The 15,786-nt window shown below is 33.4% G+C and overlaps 1 protein-coding gene across 1 annotated transcript in view; it reads left to right on the top strand.

Annotated features, from left to right (window-relative positions):
- Positions 1-15,786, top strand: part of LOC145245981 (dynein axonemal heavy chain 6-like) — a 632,504-nt gene that overhangs the window by 549,338 nt on the left and 67,380 nt on the right. The window contains exon 74 of the mRNA XM_080107771.1: positions 13,946-14,067. Coding sequence (XP_079963897.1) covers positions 13,946-14,067 — 122 coding nt within the window. The remainder of the gene's footprint in view (positions 1-13,945; positions 14,068-15,786) is intronic.

Below are 15,786 nucleotides of genomic sequence, written 5' to 3'. Positions count from 1 at the left end.
GAAATAAACAGCTGCTTCTGTCCACAGAACAACGAAGGTCAGTTGTTCAAAACGTGTGTCGAAACGACTCCACACAATGTTAAAAGTCACTTACGAACATGGTAATGCTAAACATGGTTTGCCTTAAAGTAAAACTCCTTTCAGTCAAACACCAGACTTGTTGTATTTTTACAGGAAAATTATTTCCGAGGTGCCCATTCTCTCATTGTTATGCTAATTTTATGATTCAAAACAGCCCCCTTAATGATTCCATTGATCTTGGAGAATAAAAAGTCATCTAGAGCAAGAGACAGTAAATGTGGTCGTCTTTCCATTTCAGAGGGTTTCTTTCTATTCATTGCTTTATGTTCATAGTTTACTACCTGGTGCCCATAACTGAACGACCTGAAAATATATAGGTTTATTGCACCCATGCCAACAAACCGCAATAGTTGTTTGTATTACAGTTATAGATTCACAAGTGATTCTATTAGATAATAATAGTATCTACTTATGCCACTTTCGCCCATAACTCACACATCACATCCAGTCCAGTTTCTTTTCAGATTGATTTAATCCACCAATATTTAAATACGGAAAATTGCCTATCAGATACTATCTTCGAACGTCTTCAGCCTTTCTGTACACAGGTTTAAGGGAGCAACCTGAGATGAGAATTCATCGCCCTACAAAACCAAATATCAAAATAATATAACATTTGAAGATGGCTACACACTGACTTGTACGAGCAATGGTTCATCTTCTCCATCGATATTATCGCAAATAACAGCACTAAGTTAGATACTACTCCAGAGCAGATCAATTCCTGTGCCGGAATCCAGCAAGACTAAGCACAAAAACAATAAGCATTGTTAAGTGGTCAAATTTGGAAGACATTTTTATTCTTATCTACTTAAACAGAGAAAAACTTTAAATAAACACTCGGGTATGTATGTAGTTCATAAACAAATCAAATGTTAACCACAGGAACAGGCCGTTTGACTTGTGAGAGCTTACTGACAATCATGCATAATTGATGTTGAAGGGCACATCAGGTGAAATATTGCATAAATATTAAAGTTGATGAGATAAATTGCCTGAAGACAAATGATGATATCTGTTTAAAAAATAAAAAAAACACAATTAGTTTATGAATAAAAAAACTAGCAAAGCTACCTGGCGTTGCATTGATCCTAATTTCTGTAAATTATATAATTTACATAAATTAAAAAAAAAAAAAAGTAAAATATCTTCTTAATGTTGTAATTTGAAATATTTAATTTCGTTTTTAGACAAAATGAGAGTATAGATAATGTCTGTGTGATATTCAAAATCATAACCCCTGCATTTAAGTGCATCATCCTAACGATTTAAAGCATCAATTCTATTCTCACGGTTGAACGTTGCTTAAAACCAGAAGGACTACATTTCTTTTGTCTTCATTGTCAGCCAGAGGCAACAAAAGAAAAGAGAAAAACAAAACACTCTTTCTCATCAGTGAATATACAAATATTTGTTACAAAATTTGTACTCGGTGATTTGGGTAGCAGAATTAGGACTTACTACTAAGAGAGTGAAAGTTTCGCACTTCCCTTTTTATGACAGATCTATAATATAAATCTGTTTAAATGTATGTATGTTTGTATGTCTGCCTAAAACTTTTGACAGAGGCGACGGATTTTCACAAGATCGGTATCGTTTTGAAGCTTGACCCTTCGGTCGAAAAATATCAAAAATTTGCTAAAAACAGTAATTCCTTCACTCCAAACTGGACATTTTTCTACAGGGAGGGGTCACTTTTTTCGCCTATATTTTCGAAAATCATCTTTTTTCAATGGACTAGTATTAATTTAAACGTTTGTCACTTCCGGTTTGGCGATGGGCCCAACAACAAAGGCGGCACGTTTTTTTTTTCACATTCTTTTCTTCCTTCGCGGTACGGATTCGAGCCTGTCTGCCTACTACTACTTTTTGTTCTCAAATCACACCTCCAAACATCCGAGCAACGCCGGGCACCCAGGCTAGTTTATATATATAAAAGGCAAAACAGCCGCGCGCGTTTTTGTATGTCCCCAAAAGGATTTTTTCGGGAAAGGGGTTCTTGAGATGGTTACTATTTTCGAGAACGTTCTATATATTCCCTAGATCATAATATCTCGGATTTGCGAATGTACATCGTCTCTACATTTATTTTGATCGACTTTTATAAAATTCGCTCTGTTTCGTCTTTTCTCGTGTTTGTTTGTCTTCTTCATATAAATAAAGTGAAACTCATCGAAGCAAAGCCGTCAGCGTCCTTGCATGCCGGGACGTCTTGAAAGCAATTAGCTTTGATCAGTGTTGGGAAAATCCTTCATATCAAACATTTGCTATTCATTTGAGAGTTCCCTCTTTTTAAGGGGAGCTTGGTTTCCCTAACATCGTGCGGAAACAAATAAATGAAACGGCGAAAAGCTGAACTGGCCTTCAGCCAACGTTTATTTCTGCATCTGCGTGAACCCATTCACTTAGCAAATCAACGTTTTTATTGACATCACTAAATTTGAATGGCTTCATAGCGTAGCGGTAAGATATCACGTTTTCTTTCACTTTCTTTTCCGCCTTCGCGTCACGGATTCGAGCCTGCCTGCTTACTAACACGTTTTTTGTGCTCATCACGCACCTTCGAACACCCGGACAACGCCGGGCACTCCAACAAGTAGAAAATAAAATATTAATCTGGAATAAATGCTAAAATTGATTAAATTGATTAAACATACATTGTTCTTTTTGAAAACACAATGTGACTCACAGGTTTTTTGTTTTGTTAGTAAAACTATAAATCATAAATATAGTGAGTTAATTTTTTTATTTCATATATAAATTATTTTGTACAAAACCTCTTAATGGCATTTTTATTGGTTATTAACATGTGACGAATAAAATTGCATTCATTTAGAACTGCTAATCATGTTTACTAATTGAATTGCAAAAAAAGTGTTTTCTTTTTAAATGAGTGAAGGACGAAAACAGCGCTTAGCATCACAATGAGATGACGAACGAACAGCGAAGGGAAAACAAATTTCAACTTCACTCATTCTTCAACAGAAAATACGAGATGCTTCGAATAAGTTTTCAGACATTTTTGTACAAGCATTTAAAATTGTTGCAAACTCTTGAAAATTTAGTATGTTATTGCTATACATCTTATGAGATAACTGACCAATTTTTATTATTTCTCGTTCAAATGAACAGCTACAGCAGGAATTGGAATACACTCCACTAAAGCCTGATTGTCACAGCTGGTGAATTTAAAAAATGCAATCTGGACGTGATGATACTTTAGAAGAACGATACGCAATAAAATTCTGTTTTAAACTTGAAAAATCCTACAGAAACATATGGAATGTTTCAGACTGCTTTTTGACAATCTTGCACGAATTGAGCATCAGTTTTGCATGGCATAAGAGATTCAAGGAAGGCATGGAATCTGTGAGGGATGATGAGAGGTGTGGGAGGAGTAACAAAATCAGAGCACCAGAGTTGATTGGCCAAATAAATAATTTCATGGACAAGGACCGTTGTGTGTCGATAGAGACAATAAGGGCACATTTTGATGTCAGTGTGGGAACTGTATACGCAATTATTCGTGCGAAATTGAAGATGCGGAAAATTTGTGCAAAGTTTATCCCAAGGATGCCCCATCCTTGTCACAGATTATTTGACCAAGATGAGCATCAAGACAGTTCCTCACCCTCCCTATAGTCCAGACCTTGTTCCATGTGACTTTTGGTTATTCCCTAACCTCAAGTAAAACTGTCACTATGAGACAATTAAGGAGATGAAAGAGGCTCTGATGAGGATCATTGACATGCTCATACAAGAGGATTCCATGGAGCCTGCCAGAAATTATTGGAACGGTACAACAAGTGTTTTGCAGCCGGGGAAGATTACTTCAAAGTGGACTTTCATATATATACTATCAATAAAACTTATTGAATGCGCTTTGTAACATTTCTACTGCTAGGGAGACGGTAATAACAAATCTTTTGGAGTACACGAACTTCAGATTATATATATATATATATATATATATATATATATATATATATATATATATATATATATATTAGTAAAGAACTGGAAACAATTTTAAATAACTCGTTTCAAATTTGCAGACAATTGCATCCATTTTATACAAGAGAAATAACCCACCACAACTTCCCACCACCAAGATGGATTTCTTTCCCTTCATTTTAATCATACATAGTTTCTATCTTACTCACAACTAATTTATTTCTGTTTCATAAACATTCGTAAGTAATTAATAAATAAAAAAAATGGGTGTAACGGCAATGATTACTACCATTCATAATATAAACACATTAAATACACATAAAAAAATATATATTCAAATTCTTGGCGCAAAGTTTCGGCCAATGAGATCCTCCCTGTATGATGAGTGATGCGAAACAATAAAAGTTTATTTCATAAATAATTCTTACATCCTCAAATTCTATTGACGATCATTTCGCTTACTAATTTTCTTAATATATTAACAAAAATTAAAGGTGGTATTCCAATTCATAATTTTATATAATTATAGTATCTTTTTATGATTTCTTTTAATATACAAGGGATTGTAAGGTTTTCAAAACTGCGAAAACGTGAGAAAGCAGAAATGCAAGTTTTTGCTCTTTAATATTCTAGCAAACATTTTTTTCGTGTATTTATATATTGAATTCCCTTACTTATCGTTGCAGAAGATATATTAAGACTTTTAAAGAAATTTAATATTTTATTTTTACTATTTAGCAATAAACTGTAGTATGTCGCATCCAATTCTCAGTTTACACATATTCATTTTTTCTTTATCCGATCTGTAACTACTTCCGTACGCATACTGAATGCCAAATCATTGGTGTAGGAATACAACGAGAACATATAACTGAGAATTTTACTGTAATATTTGACAAAGCGACTATAAAATAATTAATTAATTAATTAATCTAGTATATAAAAGGTGCTATGTCTGTCTGGAGACAGACAAACAGACAGACGGACAGAAGTCCGTCTGTCTGTTTGCCTGTCTCCATATTTTCAAACTCTATCACTTCCGAAATTAAAAGTCGCAGAGCGGATTGAATTTTTATGGACCATTCTTTTATGGGTAGTTTTAAGGGGTCGAAAAGGGATCAAAATTGAAAACATCGTTATACAATTTGTAGATTAATCTTAGTTTATTTTAATCAGTTCACATGCTTGTCACGTTGGTACAGTGGTAACGTCACCAGCTTTGAATTCTACAGTTTTGCTTTCGGTTTCGATTCTAGCAGATGGCACCCAATTTTTTTCTTTTGAAATCACGACTCTATAATAATGTTTATAGAATCTAGACAAATTAAAATATCATTTAAACATATTTTATGACCCCCACTAATCTAATTTTTAAAATTCACTATGTCTGTATCCATTTTTGAAAGTGCATCTCCTCTGAGATGCAAGGTCGCAGAGTGGCGCGAGGCAGGTCAAATGATTGCACTTATTGTGGATCATTCTTTTATGGTTAAAAATGTTAAGAACAAAAAATTACGCCATTTCTTTTACTTTTGAAATCACTACTATATATACTATACAATGTTATATATAATAAGCGATAGAGAATTGAGTTTATGATAATAAATACGAAATCTGCATGAATTTAAAATCATATTTTAAACAAATGTGATGCCCGGGCAATGCTAAGCGAAATATATTTTCATTCAATTCATAAAACAAACATGGTTGAAACAGAAAATACGAAATATGAGAAGAAAATAATAACAGTATCAGTTGCTCTGAACAAAACAAACATTTGAGTAGATAATTCGGAAGAAGCGACTATCAACAGATCTATTGTTAACAAAATTAAAAAAAAACTGGAACAACAATTAATACATGAACTTATTCAAAATATAAAATAAAATAAAACAGGATAAAAAACAGTATTCATTAAGCGTTGCAGTTGTGTATTGTATCTGTAGTTTCTCTCAAAACACAATTACATACACATAGCACTAGGTGGAACCGAATTAGATTATCTCCCCTTGTCGTTATACCAAGGAGCGCCTGATCTACCTTATAAAAACAATGCACCGACTCGCTCTCGCTTTTTTTCTCTCTCACAACCTTCTGCAGATAACATCTAGGTGTATCAGAATTTTTGTAGGAATTTTTGACACCCCTAACACGAAACTGCGAATAAAATATAAAAATCTCGTAATTTCTCTGTTAAAAGTGGGTTGTTTATTTTCTTTATGGATTATACTTCCAAAATAAACTATTAAAGTTGTTTTAAAAGTAATAGAAATATATTTTTTAAAACAGTAATGAATTTTACGAACTCAATGTTTTTCAATTTTTAAACTTTTTAAAATTTAAAAATTGAAAAATATTGAGTTCGTAAAATTCATTACTGTTTTAAAAAAAATATTTCTATTACTTTTAAAACAACTTTAATAGTTTATTTTGGAAGTATAATCCATAAAGAAAATAAACAACCCACTTTTAACAGAGAAATTACGAGTTTTTCAATATTTTATTCGTGTTTCAAAATTTTTCTATCGATTCTATTTTTACGATATTTTCAGGGTCAATGTGAAATTTTATTCTCTTTCCAATGAACCGAATATAATATTTTAGACAAACGTTTTTTTTAAATTCACGCCCCCCCATTTTCAAGTGTCTATTAAAAAGTAAATAATTAATTTACACACCAAAGTTTTATATATCACAAATTGAAGAGAAAAGGTCAATAAATAATATATTCAAATTTAAAACAAAAAAAAGTAGTGTTTTTTTAGAAATTTACCTGTAAAGTTCGAAGTTTAAAACTTTTTTTTAAACCGCGTTCTTTATTTTTTCTTTTGTTTTTTTTTAATGAAACCTTGGTCTTTGCTCCTTTAATTGAAAAAAAAAAAGGGCTTGAATTACATTTTTCGAGTAGTTATCAGCTTGGAAAGACAGGGGGTCGAATAATTCACGCCTCCCATTTTGAAATGTCTATTAAAAAGTAAATAATTAATTTACTCACCAAAGTGTTATATATCACAAATTGAAGAAAAAAGGTCAATAAATAAATATATTCAAATTTAAAATAAAAAAAAGTAGTGTTTTTTAGAAATTTACCTGTAAAGTCCGAAGTTTAAAACTTAAAAAAAAAACACGTTTTTTTTTGTAATGAAACCTTAGTCCTTGCTCCTTTAATTGAAAAAAAAATAAGGGCTTGAATTACATTTTTCAAGGAGTTATAAGCTTAGAAAGACGGGGTGGAATTATTCAATGTTTTTCACGAAATTTCTGACACACCTAAACATCAGCTAGACCGTCTGTCTTCCCATTCGGGCTGACGGTTGCAATCACACACACAAGATACTATCCTTGTATGTAAGAACTTTTCTTTACTCATACGCATACGTACACAATACTCGTCTTTCTATTATAGACATCATCAACGGATTCTTTTCTCTAGGTACTTACCTACGTACACACATACATCATTCCATCTACACTTACTATTTCATAGTCGGTTCCGCATACAATAAATATTTTATTGAAGTAATTTTTTTTTACTTGCTTACTTTCATTAGTGCATGTTTATATTGCGAACACAAACATAAATATATATAGCCCTGCGTTAGAGTCCACCCAGAATTCCATGATATAAAGTTATCTTCCCTTTCTAGTTATTTTTTCTTCCTCCTTGATCTGCCATAATACTACTTTCCTTCATCCTTTTACACACACATGTAATAGTCACAAGAACATAATAATATACTATTTTTATCTGTGCCCCCATATATATAAGCCTGAGGAGCCCTAGAGTGGATGAAACGCCGAATATTCAGTGTAGCTTAATCGCCATATATATTTTATAAATTACTAACTAGCTCTACCTACGTATTGAGCACTTTTGAAGTAAATACTTAAAGTTTACGTATAAATCTATACTTTCGTATATTAATTTTATGTGAGTAAATTAAGTAGTTATATATATATATATATATATATACTCGGGGTTTTTTATTCAAAAGTAATGGACTAGTGAATTCAACGATGTTGTTAGATAGTGCTCAATAAAAAGAGCTGTTAATACTTGTTTATTGTTATATAAACATGCTCACATCCCGCTGCTACAAACAGCCACTTGTTTCAATCAAACAACAGATATAATCAGGCAGCGACTTGACTATTCAAATGTTCAATGAATGGTTTTTCATTGAACATTTGAATAGTCAAGTCGCTGCCTGATGATATCTGTTGTTTGATTGAAACAAGTGGCTGTTTGTAGCAGCGGGATGTGAGCATGTTTATATAACAATAAACAAGTATATATATATATATATATATATATATATATATATATATATGACAGACTAAGGCTTATTTGATTATTCTGTGCGTGTGAACATAGATATTTATTTACAATGGCTTCCAACTATATTTCCACTAGTGATTAAGCAACACCAAATGTAGAAAATAAATGTTCAAACTAGTCAGACAACGATGAAACGGCATTTCATCGTGAACAAAATAAATACAGATTAACAAGTAAGCCATATATTATTAAAGTAGAAAACCATTCATTAAACACGTATAATTCTTGAATGTTTACAGAGGAAGAAAAACGTTCTAGACATTATCTTCAATACGTTTCTAGAGCAATTAGAACCGACAGATCTATAAGAGAAATCGTTTCACTGTAAATTGCTCAGGTGCATGCTATCATAAAAAAACCTTGACACTTCAAAAGCATGTGGACCCGATCTCATCCCAGCTGTGCTATTAAAAAAGTGCTCAGCCGAAGTAGCTCCAGTTCTCTCCAAACTCTACAACAAATGTCTTAATGAATCTTGCTTCCCGGGCTGTTGGAAAACTGCTTCTGTGGTACCAGTAATCAAGAATTCTGGTGAAAGAACTGACCCAGTAAATTATCGCCCCATTAGCCTCCTCCCACTTTTTTTCCAAAATATTTGAGACCTTAATTAACCATGCTCTAGTCCATCACCTTACAGATGCTAAACTTCTGACTGACCAACAATATGGATTTAGACTAGCCCGTTCCACAGCAGAAATCCTAACTATAATCTCTGAACGGATATACCATTCACTGGACAAAGCGGGAGAGGGCGGAGCGGTAGCTCTAGATATATCTAAGGCTTTTGACAGGGTATGGCATGAGTGTCTCCTCAGGAAGATTAGATCATATGGTATCACTGGTAGAATACTTAACATAATTAAATCCTTCTTAGATAAGAGAAAATCCTTGGACCTCTACTGTTCCTGATATTCATAAATGACCTCCCCGACAAAATTGCCTGATGGGTATATATGCTGATGACACCACACTCTATAACAGACACGACAGGAAAACAAATGAACATATATCTAAAGAAATGGCAGAAACACTAGAGGATGACCTCCAATCAGTAGTGGAATGGGGACAAAAATGGATGGTCACGTTAAATGTCACCAAGACTAAACTAGTTTCATTCAATAATTACAAGAAACCTTCTCTGCCACCTATAACAATGGCCAACGACTCTTTATCTGAGAGTACGTCTTTCAAGCTCCTTGGCCTAACGTTAACAGGAAACATGAGTTGGAACAATTACATTGAGGGCATTGCCAGGGCCACTGCAAGGAAGGTGGGCTCTCTATACCGTGCTAGAAAACTACTAACACCCGAAAGTATCCTGTACCTCTATAAGGCAACCATTCGTCCATGTATGGAGTATTGCTGTCATAGTTGGGCTGGTGTATCGGCTACTAGTCTCTCGCTCCTTGACAAGGTTCAAAAGAGAGTCGCAAATCTGATAGGCCCTAAACTGGCACCTAATCTTCAGCCTCTGTCCCATCGACGAAACGTTGCATCCCTCTGCCTGTTCTACAAGTATTTTAATGGTGAATGCTCTGATGAACTGCAAGCACTTGTGCCCCCACGATGTGAACACCCTCGACAGACCCGACAAGCTGCAAAATCCCACCCCACACTGTAGAGATCCGTAGATGTAAAAGATCTTTCTACTCTAGTAGTTTTTTTCCCCAGAATCGCTAGACTTTGGAATTCCATTCCAGGTCATTGCTTCCCCAAACTGTACTGACATGCAGAAGTTCAAGTGCAACGTGAACCAACATCTTGCTGCCCAAATCCCTACATAGTACCCTAGTAGTTGTTGCCCCTGATAGTAGCCCCTACACCAAAGTGGCAATGTGCCTTGTTTGGGGTGAAAATGTAATAAAAAAAAAATTGATATAAAAAGAAAGTCGACGAGCCTAATCGAAAAAAAAACCTGGGACTTGATTCTCGGCGACACTCTCCGCTCTAACCAGGTTCCATCCGGTTCCCGAGAACTCAACGACTCGACTCTCCCAAACATCTTTACTACCGGCCTTATATAATCTCATTTATGCAAATTAATGCGCATTGGAACCTGCTGATTCGTCGCCTTCTCGTCTTCTATCGCTCGGGTTTCGAGTTCACACATGCAGCCCACCTCCGTGACTGCAGTCACATTCAATTTTCACTACAAAGAGTCAAGAGGCTATTTTGTTAATAAGGATACATGTAACTGACACAGCGTTTTTTCAGTATCAGAAACTAACAACAGCAATGGATTAAAGAGTCTGAATTGGGTAATTTCAGAAAGAGCTGCTAAAACGACAAACTAATATTTAAAGAGACGCTTAATGTTGAAAAAACTTCTGAAGTTCATATAAGGTAATGAAAAACAATATCTCCAAATAACGGTATACAAATCATCACGTCTGAGGAAGCAAAAAGCAGCCTCAATTACGAGAGAATCGTATACGTGAAGCTTGTCAAGGGTGCAACGCATGTGGCAAATTGAACGACTGCAACGGTTTGTCAAAGAAAACAAGATTCAGATCAAGGTCACGAAACCAAAGACATTTCAAAACAAGTTAAACATAATGATTGAAAAAACAGCTTCACCAAAAAGATACGGTCCTTTGTTTTTGGTGGGGAGGGGTGGATAGGAAATGTAAATATTTGAAACTTATTCTTTGAAAAGTTACATGCGTAAAGTTATGCAATGGTGTAGAAACGGCCAATAAAGCAATCGTTTAACAAGGGATAATATTAACATTTAAAACGAAAGTATATTTGTATGAATTATTTACTATGTGTATACATGTTGAGAATGGAAGAAATGTAATTTGCTGTTGTTTTAATATATATAATGGATATAAAGAAATAACATGAAAAAATTGTTATTAATTGAACAGATTTACCTTTCTGAAATGTAGACGGCTATTTGCATTTTGTTATTTAGCAGAAACCATAAGTGTTAACTACGTTCAATATATTTTACGTCCATTGAATGTTAGCAGTTAAAGATGGCGACTGTAAAAGCAGTTTCGCAGAAAAGGAAACGGACGTATCTTTCTTTTTTTTACTGGCGAAACCAATTACATTTGATATTTAAAGAAATTTAGATATATAAATTAGTTACTAAAATGATAAATATTAATTTGTTATTGAAAAAATAAAGCAGACATTCAGCGGAATATTTCATATTGGAAGCACAGTTTTCCTTTGAATCTTCTGTTGACTGTAATTTGAAAGTTAAAATAAATAAAATGTCGCTTTCTGCAACAATGGATAGGAAAATGAACATTTACCAACTTCGAAGCATCTGGACTGTTTTGTACGTGGGAACTTGTTTTTCAGTAAATAAAAAAAATTGTGTTCGTAGTTGCAAGTATTTTTATAGGTGCAGTCAAAATACGTTTTTGGAAACAACAGCAGATTGAATTTGGATAGCTCAAAGAGAACGTTGGAGTATGTTTGTCGCAGATGGACTCCAATTTATTTATTTTTCATTACATAGTTTGAGAATTTTATTTTCTGAAGCAATTCGCAGTGTCAGAGTGGGATAAAGAGGTTTGTTGTTTCCGTTTATTTTATTTATTAACACCTAAAGACGGATTTTGGTAACGACAGACAAATCTCGTCAGTTGACATAAAGCGTGTTGTTTTTATTTTGCTAAATATGTTTGTTTTCTAAACAGACATTTCAAATTAAATCCGATTTGTTCGAAATATCTAAAACTTAAATCGGAAACGTGATCCGTATTAATTTAGTGAACGCATAATTTCCTCGTGCATGATAATATATTAATTCTTTCCTCAATGAAATTGAATAACATAGAAGAACATGATTAACTGACTAAAAATAAAGAAAGAACCAAATTATTAGAACCAAATAGGAAAATCGGAGAAATCGATATATTTTTAGCAACATGGAACAATATATGCCTACCTGATTAATCATTATCAATTTTGTCATACTTTTTTGTGTCTGCAGCTTTCATTTAGTATTTTTTATTGTGTGCTTTAATTATCATTCCTCAATTTTCGCAGACAGTTTTAGTTTATTTTTATTGAGTATTTCATGCAAAAAGTTGTCCGTTGGGGAGTGTTATTCGATGAGATGTAAGAAGTTTTTGCCATTTTTTAGCATTTGATTATAGGGTAGTGCATACCAGATTATATTTCTTTTTCATATATTTTTAATCTGTAATAATTACTGTTGCTAAAATTTAGTTTCGATATTATGGTTCCACTACATTTTAGAGCATTGTTGTAAATGCGACTTAATTTCTTAAATATATTTTCGTTACTAGAATTACTGCTTAGCCTGCGTTAGGAATTATGATGGATGCGATGTGATTGAACTTTGGTTTCGCATATATTGGATTCATGTTATATTTTTACTATGGTTTGTAAGTATTTTCATTTAAGTTTAAAGTGACATGTAAAAAGTGAGTTACTTTTAGGTTAGTACATCTCTTTTTTGTGTATAATTTTCTTTAAATTTTCTCCTTGGACATTCTTGGGATCTGATATTATAACTAATCCGTCATCTCTATGCTGATCGATATCTGCAGTATCAAATATCCCTATAATAATAATGTCTCTATGGAATGCCAAGAATCTATGGCCAAATCAAATAGTTTATCATATTTGATTTTTATCTATTGATCATTATTGATTAAAATTGATATTTTTTAATATATTTATTGATTTAAATTTCATCATTGAATACATCAGCACATATCTGGGCGAAATTGAGTGCAGTGTTGAACAGTTCTTGGATATGGACGGATAGAAATGTAACATTGTAGGAAAGTATATTTATTTCTATCTTATTAAACCAAGTGATTCGTTCGGCATTTTAATTCTAGGCCATTTTTGATTTACTCGTTGATTCTAGAAAGGATACTTTTAGTTGAGTTAATTAAATAAAGTAATAAGATTATTGTAAAATTACTTATAAGATATAAATATATTTCCTTAGGTTTTAATTGACTTTATCACTAATATTTAGTCTATCTATTATTTGTGTACTTTCAGCATGTATTATATCTATGTAATTGCATTTATTTTTATCTAGTGTTTTGCAGTTTTTTTTTTGTAATATACGTGTTTATTTATTTTGCAAAAATTTGTAAGATTTTAATCAAAATTTGAATAATAATTCTAGACATAAGGCTTGGTATCATTATACCTTCATTTCAATCTTTGTAAAAGGAAAATAAAGGGGTATAAAAGTGTTATCTCTGGAAAATTAATTTTACCGATCCTGACATTCTTCTATCCATATACAGTTATGTTTGATGCTTCAGATGTTTCAATTTAAGAAAGGGAGCCTCGAGCTGTTTAGTCTATTGCTTTAGTATTCCACGCTGCAGAGGTTTTCACTTTAAATTTGGTTCTTTTGCCATAAATGGCTTCTTAGGGGAAGTAATGATATTCTGAGACATAAATTGCTTCTCTTCCATCTCTTTCTTTCCACCCCCTCCCCATATCTCTCACTCTTGTAAGTTAACCTTAGAAAATGACAGCTTGAATTTTTATTTTTATGCGAAAAATTTTACCTGGTATTTCGCACATCTCTCACCTGTCTTTTGTTATTTCTTCCAGGTACTTACTATGCCCCCGAATTCGATACCCTCGAAGAATACAAGCATTATATTGAAGCATTACCCAGCATCGACCCTCCAGAAATATTTGGTATGCATGAAAACGCTAACATTGCTTATCAGGTATGTGTTCCTTGCCATCAATTCTACGAATGGGTTGTAGTGAGGGGCTAAGGTGACATTCAATCCGTTTGGTTCCATTACAGTAATTCCTCGCAGTTTTGACATAGGCTTCAAATGGCATTAAAATTTATGAATTTTCATTGAGCTATGTAAAGACCCACTTTTGTGAAGAATGGAAACATATCAAATGCTGACGTTTCTGAATTTTTGAAATGAGAATCGGTTATTCGTATTATTTGAATTCTTTGGACTGTTCTCATCTTGAGTGCCATTTTCACAACGTTTCGGTCGATGTAACCTCCAACCTTCTTCAGGTGTACCTTGTCGAACTCAGGGATGTTTTTGTCGAACTCAAAATTTTGGACCAGACACCAAGGGAAACCGTTTAAAAACTTACCGAAGTTTGTATACACTACATGAAAGGCTTGTCGGAAAAAAAAACTTTAAAGAATATGTAATCTATATGACGTCAGGACAGTATTCAGAAGTGATTGAACTTTCTAGAAATAGCTTGTGCGAGTCAGGCTCTCTACAGGAATGAATAAGAACTGTGTATATGAGATGCCATGTAAATATGGAAAACTATACAAAGCTGAGACATGTCGTCCATTAAAAGTACGGTAAGAAGAACATCAAAAAGCCATACTAGGTGGAGAGATAAAAAATCAGGTATGGCTGACCATATCTTTCATATAAGCTGTATCGGCAGAAGAGTTCTCTAGTTACTAGTAACTAGCTGACCGAAACATGCTCATGAATGTGCATAAACATATTACTGCTTATGTAAAAACGAATAAAACGTATATGTTTCAATACTTCAGTATTGAGCACTCTTGTAATAGTTTCGTTAAACTTCATGGGTTACTTTACCTCTGAAAATATTAATCTCGTATTATATATATATATATATATATATATATATTTACATATATATATATGTGTGTGTGTGTGTATATAATATATGTTTGTTTGTAACCGATGATCTAAATAACTACTGAAATTATTGACATTGTGTGATAACGTTTTTATCTAACACGATATATATTTAAGATAAAATAAAATATTACTTTTTTTCGACAAAAGTGGATTGTTCGAAATCGAAAAAAATTCGTTTGTTTTCGTCATTTTTTATTAGGAATTGTTTTATTATGTTGCTTTACATTAATATGGTTCATTTTTATATATTTACTATAAAATAATAATAATAATAATAATAATAATAATAATAATAATAATAATAATAATAATAATAATATTGTTAAGTTTTGAGACACTGTGTTGAACAAAGATGGCGGCGTAGTTCAGATCAGTAACCACGATGGCGGCCAAGAAGCAAATGCGGTCCGTGGCGTAGGTAACCTGTTAAGTTCTGAGATATTGTGTTGAACAAAGATGGCAGCGTAGTTCAAATCAGTAACCAAGATAGCGGCAAAGAATCAAATGCGGTCCGTGCCGTAGTTAACGGCACTAATTGAATCCCAAATTCGACAATTTTATAATAATTTTTAAACGTTTTCATTGGTTGTTTAGCACAGCCGTTGGTTATAAAAATGATTGGCGAATCCATCCGTCTCATACCCCCCAATACTCCCATCAGAAGTCTGATGGGGATGGTCTCCTAGCGGCTACGGCTGCAGGGAGATAGAGTAGTACACGTCAAGGATTCGTCACTTGGCACTCAGCCCAACAGGTGAGGGGCCGGGAACCGGGCCAGCACCT

Source organism: Euprymna scolopes, chromosome 23, assembly GCF_053919585.1.
Source record: "Euprymna scolopes isolate OS-2025 chromosome 23, ASM5391958v1, whole genome shotgun sequence".
NCBI lineage: Eukaryota > Metazoa > Mollusca > Cephalopoda > Sepiida > Sepiolidae > Euprymna > Euprymna scolopes.
Note: the sequence above shows the minus strand (reverse complement) of the source record. Positions and strands in the feature narration are given on the sequence as shown.